Consider the following 14784-nt stretch of genomic DNA (forward strand, 5'->3'; position numbering starts at 1 on the left):
CGGGGGCGCGCGGGGTGCGGGCCGGGCCCTCTGACGCTGTGCTCTGCCCGCAGATGGCCGCGTGCGTGTCCCGGGTGGAGCTGTCCGTGTCCTGCCGGAGCCTCCTCGACAGGGACCTGGGCTCCAGGTCGGACCCCCTCTGCGTCCTGCTGCAGGACGCGGGCGGTGGCCGGTGGGCTGAGGTAAGAGCGGCCGGCGGCCGCGCGCTGCCGGTGGGTGTAAACAGGCCGAGTCTCCCCCTTTCCATCCCGTAGGTTTTCCTGGCAGGTGCATGACATACTTAATTCAGATTTACAATTGGTGGTCAGTCACACTGCCCACACTGAAACCTTCTGTGGTTTCATTAATTGCTGACTTGTTTGCTCAGAGTTGCAGCAGGAGGTTCATTTGCCTGTTACGGTATGACTTGCTCTAGAGCACACACTCCAGAATACAGTGTTTCAGCAATCTTTTCCCCCTAATTTTCAGAATTTTCCCATATGATAGTGTGTATTTTTCAATGCTATTTCTTTTCTTGGGGAGCCATTGATCAGCCTGGTTTGTCACTGAGCACAAGGCATGGTCCAGGGTGTGTAGCCTTGCTGGTGCCTGTGTCCACCTGGTGCAGGTAAAAAGCTGCGTGGGAGAGTATGGGCTTCGTATTCATTATCAACAGCTTTACTCCTGTGTTTGTGCAGCTAGATCGCACGGAAAAGATCAAGAACTGCCAAGACCCTGAATTCTGCAAGAAACTGGTTGTGGACTACTACTTTGAGAAAGTGCAGAAGCTGAAATTCAGCGTGTATGATATTGATAACAAGTCCTTTGATTTAAATGACGATGACTACCTGGGAGGGGTTGAGTGCACACTGGGACAGGTGCGTGTAGACGTGTTAAGTGATGTACAAAATAAGAAGCGAGAGTTGGTTTTATTATAAAAAATGAAGTGAAAATCTGCTTTGTCAAAGGCTTCAACATACTCAAATTTGAAAACACTGTTAAACATGTTCGTGTTACCGTTGAATGTAGTTAGAAAAATCATTATGTTGATCACAAAGCAAAGGTTAGAAATACATGTGGTATTTAATTAATTGCTTAACTTAGGAGGCACTTGTAGCACTAAAGGCAGTCTGGGAGTAAGGAAGCATGGTGCTTGGAGGGCTCTCATGGAGTTTCCTTTGCACAAAGTTGACCATCAGGGGAAATAAGGCTACTCGAGATTCTATGTTCCTTTCCTGAGAAGGGGTTTGTATAGCTAGGCAAGAGAAGAAAAGTGGGATTCATATTATTAAAGAAAGATTCAATAAATTAAATAGTATTTTCTGTTTTTAGCAGCTTTTTGGCTGCTTGTGATGACAATGCCTCTTGTTTCTAAGAGGTAGCAAAAATAGGAAGCTAAAGTTAAGTTTGGAGACGTGTTTGTGGGCACTGTTTCCTGGATAGTGAAAGAAGATAATTTTCAGACTGTTCAGGAGCACAAACTGATGGCTGTCACTGTTGGAAACACATTTAAATCTTTTTAGAACTTTTACAAGAGTTTGAAAACTTTGCACATGAAGAGTAATTCTTTGCTCTTTGTCTAACTTGATACTTTTATTATCTGCCTTTTACCCTTAGGTTGTGTCCAGCTCAGTTTTCACCCGACCGCTGGAATTGAAGCAGGGAAAGCCAGCAGGAAAGGGCACTATTACGGTAAATGAGGTTTTTGTGTGAAAAAACTCTCTCAATATCTTGTCTGGGATAAAGTGGCTTTTCTGGTTGTCTGTCAGTATATCTTCAAATGCTACATGTATACAGGAGAGAGATATTTAAAAGAAACTACAGTTTCTTTTATGGACAAAGTGTAAGCAAAACTGTGATTTCTTGTTTACTTCCCCCCCTCCATTTTCCATGGCATAGATTTCAGCCGAGGAGATTAAAGATACCAGGGTTGTGTACTTGGAAATTGAAGCCCAAAACTTGGACAAAAAGGTATTTATTTTTTAAAAAACTATATTCCATGCTTCTCTAGAAGTTATGTTTTGTACCTTTTGGCCAGGAATCTCTGTGTTTGCAGACATTCAGCTAAGCCAGTAATCCATGTGTAAGCAAAGGCTCACTGTGTTTTGTGTTATTTACAATGGAGTAAACTGGAGATACAATTGCATGTTGAAGACCACAATGTCAAACCAGAAACTCAACTGCCAGGTTTAGGTTTTGAGGTATTATTTTGGCTTTGGAACATTCTGTATATTAATACAGATCAGTTATGTAATTGTCTCCAGTGAGTACTGTAGCTGTGAACTGATATTTCTGTATTTTTGTTAAAGAAGAAAAGGTGGAAATTTAGGTGTACTGCTCAATGTTATTTTAAGCCAAAGGCCAATATGGGGATTTAGTGACCTAACTTTCAGTTAGTAAAATGACATGATTTATAGGGACAAAGATGATCTGAGGAGATCTTGGAATTGGAGCTGATAAATTCTGATGACTTACAGAGTGCAGCAGTTTTAAAAAGGAAAATAAAAGTGAGGAAAGAAAACAAATGTATAGTTCGTTTGTTCTTTGTTTGAAGTATTGTATACCAATTAGCTAATTCTTTACTCATTTTGGTAAAATATAGAGGAGGCTGATTACTTCTGGTGGGTTTTTGTTTGCAGGATTTCTTAGGTAAATCGGATCCATTTCTGGAGTTTTACAAGCAGAGCGATGCTGGAACATGGCAGCTTGTGTACAGATCAGAGGTAGTATTTCCACACGATGTTTTCCTTGAGTTGATCAGACAGCTTACTTTTACCAAAAGTGGGAGTCCCACTCTTGGTTATGCTTTGCACCAGTTTTGCAGAGAATGTTGTATCCTATAAAAAGGTATTCTGCGCACTATGGCTACAGCAAATTGTTTATTTGCTGCCTGGTGACTGGATGGAGCTACCTGAGTGAGGAGTCTGACCATGGACAGCATGCGAGAAGAGGGCCTCTCTTCCTTTTCAGTGGTGTTGAGCTTGGCTGTAAAATTTAACTTTACCCAGAGCATCAAGCTTTTATTTCTTACGGAGCTGTTGCTTGGGCATTGATAGGCCAAGGGTTGAACTGGTTGAGGCTGCTCTTAGCTTGCGGTGAAGAGCCCTCATGTCATGATTCCTAGTGAGTTGAATGATGTATTCCTCATGTGACATTATGCTGTAATTTTTTTAAGGTGATCAAGAACAACTTAAATCCATGCTGGAGGAAGTTCAGTGTTCCCTTGCAAACTTTCTGTGGTGGAGATTTTAATAAACCTATCAAGGTAGAGTCTTCAGGAATTCTCTTTGTTGTTCCAAGTCATCCATTCTCTGTTGATGCTGTGAGTTATCAGGTTGTCGAGTCATATTTAAATTATTAGATTGCCTTTCTAGAATTGTAGTGTGGCAGGTAAGTGATTATATGTCTGTTTTAAAACATTATGAGTTGTCAAATTGAGAACTCGGGAAATGCAGAAGTGACACAATTTCCAGTTATTAGTCATAAGAAGAATTATAACTGGGCTTTTTTTCACTATTCTGGCCAGGGTTTCAAGTTGAGCTTTGGTGGTGGTGTCTTGTTTGGTTGTTTTGGGTTTTTTTGCATTGTGGCTTTCTAGCACTGTTTCTAAGTTAACTGAGAAGCTTGCAGGTGTTGGACAAACTTGAGTACCTTGGGATACTGACACAAGAGAGGACTTTGAGCATCTCTCAGATTTTTCCATTCATGAGACTGGAAGCTTTTCCCCACTCTTTTTCTTTTTCAATTGGAAATTTAGTTTTGAGTCAGAACTGCATTTCTTTGTGGTCTTTTATATGATAACTAATTCTCTGTGGTCCTGGCTTGTGGAGGTTTAGCAGAACAATTACATCTTTTAATATATTTCTACAAAATAAAATCTGATAGCAACTTAATCTGTTAATTTTTCTTCTAAGCAATGCATTGGTAATTTAAAGGCATTTAAATCCATAGATGGTTCTGTGTGAATATAATTTCTCTCTACTTATCTAACACCTAAATGCTTTACATTTGCAGAATTTTACTGCTTCATCCTCTCTCTGAAGAAATCTCATGCTGAAAGCTTGATGTGGAAGATTTAGCAAAAAGCATGCATGCTAATGTTGTTCTTTGTGCAGTATGGCAGGTCCTAAGAATTACTCATCTTGGCCACATCTTTTGTCTCTCTTAAGTATCGTCATTCTCATCTCTCAGGCAACAAATGGGGGAAAAATTTCCTGAGAGAAAGGAAAAAAAAAAGGAAAAATCCTAACCTCCAACAGGTGTGCTGGGCTTGTTGATAGGTGGCAGTGTTCTAAGTGGTGTTTGTGAGCTCTTATAGGTGGGGAATCAACAGTCTTGGGTCAGAAAGAAGTCATCCTGGTTTAAAAGTGTGCAGCAAGCATGTAGAGGAGGTGGCTAAGAGGTGCATATTGTCATTTGTTAGAACTGACATGACATGGCATGGCTTACACATGCTGTTTGTGGGGCTGTATTTGCTATACCCCAGAAATATTTGTGTTGTTGTTTGGGGGTTTTTTTTGTTTTCTAGAAGCTTTCTGTGCTTTGGAATACACTTTAGAATGACCTGCTTCTTCAAAAGATAACTTTTTGCTGTTCATTTAAGCCAAAATTCTTGATGTGTGTGCAAATAATCTATGAAATTTCCCAATGCAGCTGTGAAATAGGATTAAACTGTTCTTGTCCTTAACACGCTGGGTAAGTTAGTCAGGGGAGTCTAGACTGACAGGCAGGAGTTTCACTAACAACACTAAAGTATATGATATGCTATTGCACTACTGTTTTATTTTTAATTTGGAATTTATTCCTGTACTAGTTTGAAAACAAACCAGTGGGAGGCACCAAGTCGGAATAACAATCTAATAGGGAAATTAAAAAAAAAAAAGGCAGAAACCACTGGTTCAAAGTGACAGAGTCAGGATACAGCCTGATGCCCTGTTAGTCAGGGGGGCGGTAGCAGTCCCATAAGATGGTGGCTGCAGTCCTCCTGAAGTGGTGGATGTGGTTCTGTTGAAGCGGTGATCCTGTAGAAGGGGCTGCTCTTCCTCAGAAGGTCCAGTTGTGGCTATGTAGTTCCTGTGCTCTGGGAATCCAGTAGATTCACAGAAAGGGTGTCTGTGGTGTTTGGGATCTCAGATTATATCCACGATGGGATGCTTGGTTCCTCCCTCTGGGTGGAACATCTCACAATGGGGTAATGAGTCATGAGGCAAAGTGTTGATGGGCTCGTTAACAGAAGATAGTCCGGAGGGAGTTATCTGTGAGTCATGTGGCAGGACAATGATGGGCCATTAACAGAAGATGGTCCGGAGGGAGGAGGCAAGGAAACACTGCCCCACCTGGTTTCAACAGCTCATGAGGATGGTAATAGAATACACTGCAACCCAGGACAGTTCCTTGAAACCTCTTGTTTGAGGCTTCCAAAAATTTACCTAGGAGCAATTATGCATGAAATACTGGTAGTCAGGGAAGGGAGAACTTGAACTTCAGCACAGCGAAAACAGACATTTTGGTGTATCCCTAAACAACAACTTTGCCAGCTGTGTATGAGGATTACATGCTGAATATATGTGTGAACATAAATCTTTTGATCAAATACTACCTAGTATTATGGTAATTCTTTCTTCATTGTGATGCAGAGTGATGTTCTTGTTCTGTGTTAAGAACAGCTCGTATTTGTAACACAGCCTAATCTTTGTGACAGTTTTGTGAAAAATAAGTGAAAGCAGTGGCTCAGCCCCATAGTTATTTAAATGGCAATAGCAAATGTATCGAATAGAAGTAGTAAAATAGAAGTTTGTGGGTGTTGGTATTCACAGGTTTCATGGCATATACACAAAGGCAAAATAATTTTCTGTTACAGTGCGGGGACTACTGTAACACGCATATCAAACAAGGAGGCTCATGGAAAAGAAATATATATGGACCAATTCTTGATAGATGTTTCAGCGATGTTTATTTTCCCAGCTGCATGGCCGGGGCTCTGCCGAGGAACTGAGGCAGTCACAGGACCCAAGGGTCCTTGCCTGCGCAGGGAACACAAACCAACCAATGGGGAACGAGGCTGAGCAGGGGCAGGGAAACCCCGTGTCTGTGCCCTCAGGGCCCCTCTCCCAGGGCTACATGGCAGGGGGGAGGAACCCCGACATTTCACCTGTTTATTTTTAACAAAAGAGATTTAAAGCTTAACATTGAAAACAACTGGATAAACATAACAAGAACAGTTTTAAAACAAAACAAGCCACCCTCCTGAGTCTTTAAATGTCCAAACAGATTCTCTGGAACATCTTAGGGCTGACAGAAGGGAGACAGAACTCTCTGAGCATGCTTTGTGGGGAAACTGAGGCAGGAGAGGGTTTAATTTTTTCCCTTCCCCTTTTCATCCCCCCCTCAGCATCGGAGAGGAGTTGTAGGGAAAGGGAATTGTATAGGGAAGCCATGGGGTGAAAAACGGATTGGGAATACACTGGGGGTAATAGGATATAGGGTAAAAGGGAAAGGCGGGATTAGGAAAGGGAGACTATAGGGGTTGCTTATAATGTAGATATTGTCTAACATGACTACGATTTTTAGCACATATGCTGCCTTTTACAGAAACACCATCAGGCCCAGTGACCTGCGATGCTTGTAACCCTTTTCTACCTTGTACAGTTTTGAATTCCACCACCTCTCCATCTCCCAAGCTTGGGATGCATTTTTCAGGGTTATTCTTTTTAATAGCAGTTTCATGCACAAATTATGTCTTGCTGGTTGTCACATCTTGTTATAAAACCATAATTTTGTTTAACATTATACCATTTTACTATTCCTAAAACTTTAGCTACGGTGATCTTTTCTTTTTTCTGAGTGGCTGCTGTTTTCTGTCTTGCTGCATTTTTGCTTTCTCTTTTGTTTTCGCTTGCTCCCGTGTTGGAATTGTCGGGGCTGCTCTTGCCTGCGCGCTCTTCCTGGGGTCGCATTCGGGGCCGCGCGGGCCGGGTTGGGCTGCACTGCTCAGCTCTCTGCCGTCTGCTCCTTCTGCTCTCAGCTGCGCTGCCGCCCCTCTCGGTCGGGCGTTCCCGGGGCTCGCTCCACCACGCGCTGCGCGGGGCCATGTGGGCACCGCCAGGTCCCGCCGCTCCTGCCACGCCTCGCTCCGCCACCGACACTGCGGCTCGCTTGGCTCCGCCTGCACGCGGGAACTGCCTCGCTGCTGCTTGGAGAGCGCTCAGTGCATGTGGCCTGGGTCGCACGGTCCCTGCGCCAGGCTTCCCTTCACCAGGACACAGCTGACATTGTTCAACAGTCTCAGTAATTAAATAATATTCACAAAAATATGCTTCCATCGGCATATATTTTGACTCAAAAATTAACTGGGTTCAAACGGTGTTCCAAAAGTCTTTGGTAAGAATTAAATCCCAAGAAATGTAGAAAAAGTTCTTAAACAACCATGCCAGGAAGTGTTTCAGTTCCTTTTGAGCTTGAATTAAGCTAAAATTTACAAATCGTTGTTCAAGAATCTTTTCAAGTTTAAGATAAATGTCCATATGCGGCTCTGAGAGCCAAGAGTCTTCCCACGGTTCCTCCATAGTTTAGATATGGAATAGCAAAACAAAACCAAGAAGAGGAATCCAAAGTTTCTAGGGTTTACTCACACAAATCAGTCGCTTAGGGATCGGGGATCGTTCTGCTTGCAATTCTCTACCATTTGTTACAGCGGGGATTCTGTAACATGATGTATCAAACCAGGAGTCCCGTGGGAAAGAAATATATATGGACGGATTCTTGGTAGATGTTTCGGAGATGTTTATTTCTCCAGCCGCATGGCCGGAGCTCTGCCGAGAAACTGTTCCAGTCACGGGACCAAGGGTCCTTCTGCCCGTGCAGGGGAACACAAAACAACCAAAGGGGAACGAGGCTGAGCAGGGGCAGGGAAACCCCGTGTCTGTGCCCTCAGGGCCCCTCTCCCAGGGCTACATGGTGGGGGAAGGGACCCTGACAATTTTCTGTGAATTTTGAAAGTTCTTCTTGTAGATGAAAGGGGCCTTTTCCTTGCTGACTGTATTCCACGGCTCGTTGTGAGTACTGGACAGTTCATTTGCAAAGAAATAATCAGTAAATAACTATACAGTGTCCTGCAGTATTGGAAGGGTTTTTTTTTTGCAGCAACACTGCTCTTTGGGCTGCCTGCAGTGAATCTTGGCCAGTCTTAGAAAAAACCCTTGTAAAAAGAGGTTTGTTTTAAGCCATTCCGTGTTGTGAACTAATAACAAAACTGGTTCTTGGCATGGCTATGAGGGGAGCAGGAGCAGGACGGAGGGGAGAGGAGGTGTGTGGAGGTGGCAGCTGCTGAATTCCCTGCAGGTCTCCAGGTGTACTGGCACAAAGGACACCCTTCACTGGGAGTCTGCACCGTGGCTTCTGCACAAGAGCCTCCTTCCTTGGCCTCCCAGGCATGATCCAGTTGCTTTTGGGTGATGTGCAAACATCAGAATTGTTGGGAGAAGCCAAGTGAAGTTCAGGCAGGAGGGGTGGGAGTTGCTTCATGGTAGAGTGTCTAGAAGAGAAGAGATGAAGTGGGGTGGGAAAGGATGGAGGAGGAGAAGGGGGAACAGTCTCTGTGGTATCTTTTGCCCTTAAGACACTGAAGGATGCCATGGTGTTGCTGTTGTGTGCAGGGATGGTGACAAACAACATAGATTGTCAGAGAAGATATGGTAAAAGCCGACCTTTTAATGCCAAACCCCCATCTTTTTATAGCATGGATCGCAAAAGAGAAATTACATGATTGGCCCACTGGTCAACCACCTACCAGTGATAGGCTAAGAAGTATAACCACCCATTTCAAAATATTATTCTTAGTGAACCAAAACATTCCACTTTGTTCTCACAACAGCCCTGCACCTGCAAATGTTTACCAGCTAGCAAACCATCAGACAGATAGCTTGCGTGAGAATGGAGACTTTCACATGAGACAGTAAAAAGTGGAGAATTTTTCTCTGCTAGCCTTCTCAGCATCTACTCCATGGTGCTTCCCATTTAGGTGACTAATAATAGTCATATAGGTCATAATTCACTTGGCTGTTTGTATGGGTTTTCCATTGATACCAGTGGAAGATCCCATGTAGATCTTGAGTAGTCCTTAAAGAACCCAGTGTCAAATTCAGATACCTAGCCATTGCATTTGACACCCTTATTGGAGTGTTACCCATGGGTTCATCTTGACCCACTGTCCTTAGGAGAAAGCTGTCGCTGTGGTTTATACTGGAGTAGCATCAATTCCTTGATTACTAAAGGCAGATCTCAGAAAGAGAGTCCCTGAATCTGTGTGGCATGTGAGCTTCAGAGGAGGAGAAGGCAGCTGCTTACACTTGTTCCTTAGTTGACTGCTTCTGGAATTACTTGTGTTCTGCAGTCATATGGACTGAATGTGTTAGAAATGCTCCTCACTGGTGATTTTGTGGAGAGCTATGACACCATGTTGCTGTAAGCCATAGTTACTAGTATATTTTCATTTGTAAATGCATTGTTCTTTTGCATTATCTAGTTCTAAAGCCTTCATGCTGATATAAAAATGACTGTTTATTAATAAAGTATTTATAATTTGGTTGGTATGAGATGCAGAAAGAGACAGACTTACTGTTGCATGGAAATTGCAATTTTCCTGTAAATTGATGCTATTGTTGGACAGAAAAAAGAGCATATCTTAGATAACAAAGTTTTAATTGCTTGTTCCCCTTACCCCAGTTGCATATCTTGTCCTGAATGATCTCACATTTACACATCTGGGCTGTGAAATGTTGGGGGCTTTTAATGTTTCTTTAAAATTTTTATTTATTTATTTAATCTCTTATATTTAAACCACGGAAAGATTTTATTTTTCACCATGCATATTTAAGTGGGTGAGGAAGTGAATATGTTCCTCTCTTGAGATTCTCTCTGGCTGTGTGTCTTTGCTCCTGGGTTTCAGTTAGTGATGTGGCCAAAATCCCCAGTCCTGATGGCATGGGGGAGTACACCAGCATAGAGCAGAGCTGTCAGACAGAAGGTGGGGCAGTGAGCTGCGGCCGGTCTCCCTAAGACAGGAAGCCTGCCCATTGCCTGCTCCCTCCTCCTTTCAGGTGCAGTGTGCAGATCATGACAGCGACGGCTCACATGACTTGATAGGCACTTTGGAAACGACCCTGGCGAAGATGCAGACAGCTGGTGCCGGCTCTCTGGTGAGCTTCCTCAGCCTGCTGACTTAGTCCAGAATTCAGGCTTTCAAACCCCCTTTTTAATATTGACCTCAGATATACACTTTTAGTTGTTGCCTCCAAGCATGCATATTTTTGTCTATGTTGTTGTATTACTAAGCCAACATTTGGAAAGAATAAAAACTGGTGTGGGAATTATATTTCTTTGTTTTCTTTGGGTTCTGTTACCATTCTTATTTCTAAAAACATCCTTGAGCCTTTTTTCTGCTGGCCCTGTTGTCTTCTGAGCTACTTTTCCCAGCAGTTCAGCTTGCTTTGGCCTCTGCTGAGTCAAGTGAAAATAAAAGTGCTTGTTGGTGCTGTAACAGATGAGTCCAGAAGCACAGCTTGTCTCAGATAATGTTTGTGCTGGAGCTGGTCACCCTCCTGAGCACTCTGGTCACCTTGCCAGCTAACAGAGAGCAGCAGTCCTTCCAAGGGGCACTTGTCTTGGTCATCTGGTCTAGAGTAAGTTGAGTCACATGCTGGTGCTGGTGCTGGTTTTGCTTTGTTGTCTGCAGTGAAAACCTGACATCTCATTCTTTTGGAGATGTCCCACCTGAATTGAGTCAGATGTATTTGCACACAGGATGTAGCCCAGGACTACTCAGTTGCCATCCAGGTTGATGGGTCATAATCCAAAAGTGAGTGGAAGGTTCCTGCCTTTTTTCGAGCCCTTGTGAATTCAGAACCTTGTGAATGCGAGTGAATCCAAACAGGCAGATACTGCCACTGGGAACCTGTGGCCTAGGCTTTTTGGCCTCCCCACCCTGAGATTTTGCCTTCTCTGCCCAGTGCTGGTGTCAAAAGCACCCCATTTAGCTTGTCAGATAGCAGCCAAAGTAGTTGCAGACCTTCTAAAATTACATTTCTTAATTCTGCTGGGTATTTTGGTAACTCTGAAATTGTGGGATGTGTGACACCGCTTGTTTCAATAATTTGTTCTCCTGTAAAGGCAGATATTTTGGAACTTGCTTCTTCTGTGCTTGCTTTCTGTAGGTGGAATATGAATGCATTCATCCTGAGAAAAAACAAAAGAAAAAGCACTACAAAAACTCTGGCATTATTAGGATAAAATCCTGCAAGGTAGGAAGATTTTTGTTGGGTTTTTTTTTTTACTTCTTTTATTTTCTGATCGTAGTGAAATGAGTAGGTGTAACACTGTCTGTCTGTTCCTCTAGATTGAGACAGAATATTCATTTCTGGACTATGTGATGGGAGGTTGCCAGATTAACTTTACGGTGAGTTGTTCCCCACTGCTTGTATTGGTAGATGACAGGACAAAAGCAGTGAGGTTGTGTTTAGTTTTTACTGGCAGCATGAGTGACTGCAAATGCAGTGTGAATTTGCAGTGATGAAATCTGCAAAACCCAAATAATACTATATTTTTACTTATTGCGATCAAGTAGCACTTTAATGGAGCTAGGGCTTCTCAAACTTCTTTTGAGAAGTTGGTTCAGTCTGTCAGTGGGAAGGATTGCTACGACTTGGAAATACCTGTACCCAGGTGGGAAAAGGGGTGCAGGCATGTGTGCCTGTCGCTGTGTAGGGCTGCTGTGTGCCTGGGAGGAAAGGAACTGTATGGGCCTGAGCTAACCCCCTGTTTCTGGATATAGTTAGTTCTTCTCATTTGTTTGTGCTGACATATCAGTGACTTGCTGCCATCATGTTGCCTGATCAGGTGGGTGTAGACTTCACTGCCTCCAATGGTGATCCCAAATCACCAGATTCTCTTCACTACATCAGCCCAGATGGGATAAATGAGTACCTGAGTGCCATCTGGAGTGTGGGAAGTGTAGTCCAGGATTATGACACGTATGTAATGATCTTGATTGATCCAGTCACCATGTCACAAATGTGTCCCAACTTGTTCTAGCCCTGCACTGTTTTAATGATTGAGGGGCTGCCTTTCCTTGGGAGATCCCTTTAGAAGCAAGAGGAAACAGTAGCACCTCCTGTCAGTGCTAGGGAGGGCAATGGCAGCTCTTCATAATTTGGCATATTTGCTTGGCTTGTCCCTTCTGACTCCCTTGGTGCTTCAGCTGAGCACTGATCCCTTGTTACAGATGACACATTGCAAACATGAATGTCCTATTTGATTCAGTGGGAATGGGAACATGTTTGTCTGCTTTGTCCTGTAGCCAGGCTGGGGTTGGTCTGGCTTTTCTCCTGCTACTTTGAAATGTCCTGAGAGTCCTGTGGGGTGCTGCACTGAAAGAAATTACCTAGCTCTCAAGCCCAAGCCCGAAAACATTGGATACCTGGTGCCAGGCCATGGGCAGCTAAATGATGTACCAATTCCTTATGGCAGGAATTCTGCCTTGGTCTCCAATTACTTTTGGTGAATAAAACAGAAGAGTGAGTTATTATAGAATTGCTCTTAATTTTTGTTGCTGCCCTTTCTTTCCAGGGACAAGCTGTTTCCTGCATTTGGGTTTGGTGCTCAGGTTCCTCCTAGCTGGCAGGTAGGACCTTCACAATGCTGGGCCCTTGCTCTGTTGTGTCTGCATTCCCTAACTGTTTGTAATGTCCCATTTCCCAAGGTATCTCATGAGTTTGCTTTGAACTTCAACCCCAGCAACCCTTATTGCCAAGGTGAGGACACCTCCTTATTAATAATGTCACTGGGAGGGGGAGATGTTTGAAGTGCTGTGTTTATTTCATAACTGGTGAAAATCAAATGCAGCACCAAGACATAGGGCAAACATAGATTTACTCTCACCTTGATGCTGACAAAAGCAGATGTGTGTTGATGCAGATTTCTGTGCAAGCGCCATAAGCTCCAGTGAAGGGGTCTAGATTTAATTGATTGTCAGTCTGTGCTAAAATTTTTGTTGCTTCAACTTGGTTACTTCGGCTGGATTACAGGTGGCAGTGGATTCAGCTCAGCCCTGTGCCTGTGCTTAATAAGATTCCAGTGCCACCATCTGCTGAGGCTGTTAGAGACCAAGGTTACTTCACCAGCAATGGGATATGTGTGGATATGTTTGACTGTTCTCTTAAAATTTGTCTTAAAAGCTTGCTTTTTTTCATAGCCATCTTCTTCAGTGGAGGTGCTTTCAGGTTATATTGGCTTTGCATGGCAAGGTTTTGGTAGTGGGGACTACAGGGGTGGCTTCTCTGACAAGCTGCTAGAGGCTTCCCCCATGTCGAATGGAGCTGATGCCAGCTGGCTCCAAGGCAGACTTATCACTGGCAAAGGCCAAGTCCATCAGCGATGGTGGGATAATAGATTTAAGAAGGGGGAAAAAACCCCTGTGTGCCAGCAATCAGAGGGAAGGAGTGAGAGTATGTGAGAGAAGCAATACTGGAAACCCCAAGGTTGGTAAAGAAGAAGGAGGAGGAAGTGTTTCAGGCACTCAAGCAGAGATTCTCCTGCAGCCTGTGATGAAGGCCAGGATGAGACAGCTGTGCCCCTGCAGCCCATGGAGGTCCATGGGGGAGCAAATACCCACCACCAGCCCATGGTTGCCCCACCCTGGAGCAGTCTGTTCCTCAGAGAGTGCATTTTGTGGGAGGGACCTACATGGGCAATTCATGAAGATCTGCAGCTTGTGGGAGGCACTCCCATGGGAGAAGTTTATTGAGGATTGTCTCCTGTGGGATTGACCCCATGCTGGGGCAGGGGACGAGTGAGGAGAGACTTTCCTCTGAGTGAGGAAGGAGCAGCAGAGATGACATGAACTGACCACAGCCCCCATTTGCTGTGCCACTGAGGGGAGAGGAGAGAGAGAATTTGGGAGTGAAGTTGAGCCTGAGAAGAGGGGAGGTGAGGGGAAAATGTTTTTAAGACTTAGTTTTTACTTTTCTTCGTCCTATTCTGATTTGATTGGCAACAAATTCAACTGATTTCCCCATGTCAATTTGGCAAAAATGTTTTGCCAATGACAGTGGATGCTGAGCAATCTCCCTGTCTTTACCTTGACCCATGAGCCTTGTTGTATTTTCTCTCCCCTGTCCAGCTGAAGAGTGGGGTGATAAATGGCTTTGGTGGGCACCTCATATCCAGCCAGGATCACCCCACCACACTGCTGTATTTAAGGGCTGCTCCCAATGCTAGATTATGACCTTTAAGGACTAAGATCTCTCTCATCATGCTGTCACACAGAATTGTTCTTGAATGAGCATTTGTCACTTAGTTTTTCTCTTTGGTCTTAGGCCAACAAAAAGTGGAATTAGAGATTCAGTGCTAAAATCCAAGCATTTCTTCTCAGTTCAGCATTGTCTGCCTCACTGGGATCTGGGTCTGTGGTCTTTTAGGGTCTTTGTACAGCAGTTTTGAGTGGTACCATGCTAAAACTTGATGGTGGACAATGTAAACAGCAGTGGCAAATGAAGCTACATCGATACAAGCTAGGAATAGGCCAATTTAGATGGATCCACAGAAGAATATGTACCATTTAAAATAGGAGTTCAAAAATTTTTTTTGTTTAGTTAACCTGAGAAAAGCTTTTTGCATAAAAAAACCCCTTAGATATTGCTATTTCTGTTACAGAAATGGTTGAATCTTCAGTCAGAGATTGTTTTCTAAATTCTGCACAAAGAAAATGAAAAGTCAGTGTTCCCGAGAGCTTCTGACCTTGTCTAATTAGAA

General features: G+C 43.6%; 1 protein-coding gene across 6 annotated transcripts in view; it reads left to right on the forward strand.

The window, feature by feature from the left end:
• CPNE1 (copine 1) overlaps positions 1-14784 on the forward strand; it is a 54192-nt gene that overhangs the window by 24853 nt on the left and 14555 nt on the right. For 5 of the 6 annotated variants that reach the window (XM_042021723.1, XM_042021724.1, XM_042021722.1 and 2 more), the window contains 12 exons: positions 54-182; positions 678-857; positions 1597-1671; positions 1879-1950; positions 2619-2702; positions 3155-3244; positions 10077-10175; positions 11190-11276; positions 11372-11431; positions 11872-12005; positions 12601-12655; positions 12734-12785. In XM_042021723.1, coding sequence (XP_041877657.1) covers positions 54-182; positions 678-857; positions 1597-1671; positions 1879-1950; positions 2619-2702; positions 3155-3244; positions 10077-10175; positions 11190-11276; positions 11372-11431; positions 11872-12005; positions 12601-12655; positions 12734-12785 — 1117 coding nt within the window. Of the gene's footprint in view, positions 1-53; positions 183-677; positions 858-1596; positions 1672-1878; positions 1951-2618; positions 2703-3154; positions 3245-10076; positions 10176-11189; positions 11277-11371; positions 11432-11871; positions 12006-12600; positions 12656-12733; positions 12786-14784 lie in introns of those variants that run through there. The other variant, XM_042021727.1, reaches the window with a different exon arrangement.

This window comes from Corvus kubaryi, unplaced genomic scaffold (assembly GCF_017639235.1).
Source record: "Corvus kubaryi isolate FWS band 111438036 unplaced genomic scaffold, C.kubaryi_AGA036_p1.0 37157, whole genome shotgun sequence".
Classification (NCBI taxonomy): Eukaryota; Metazoa; Chordata; class Aves; order Passeriformes; family Corvidae; genus Corvus; species Corvus kubaryi.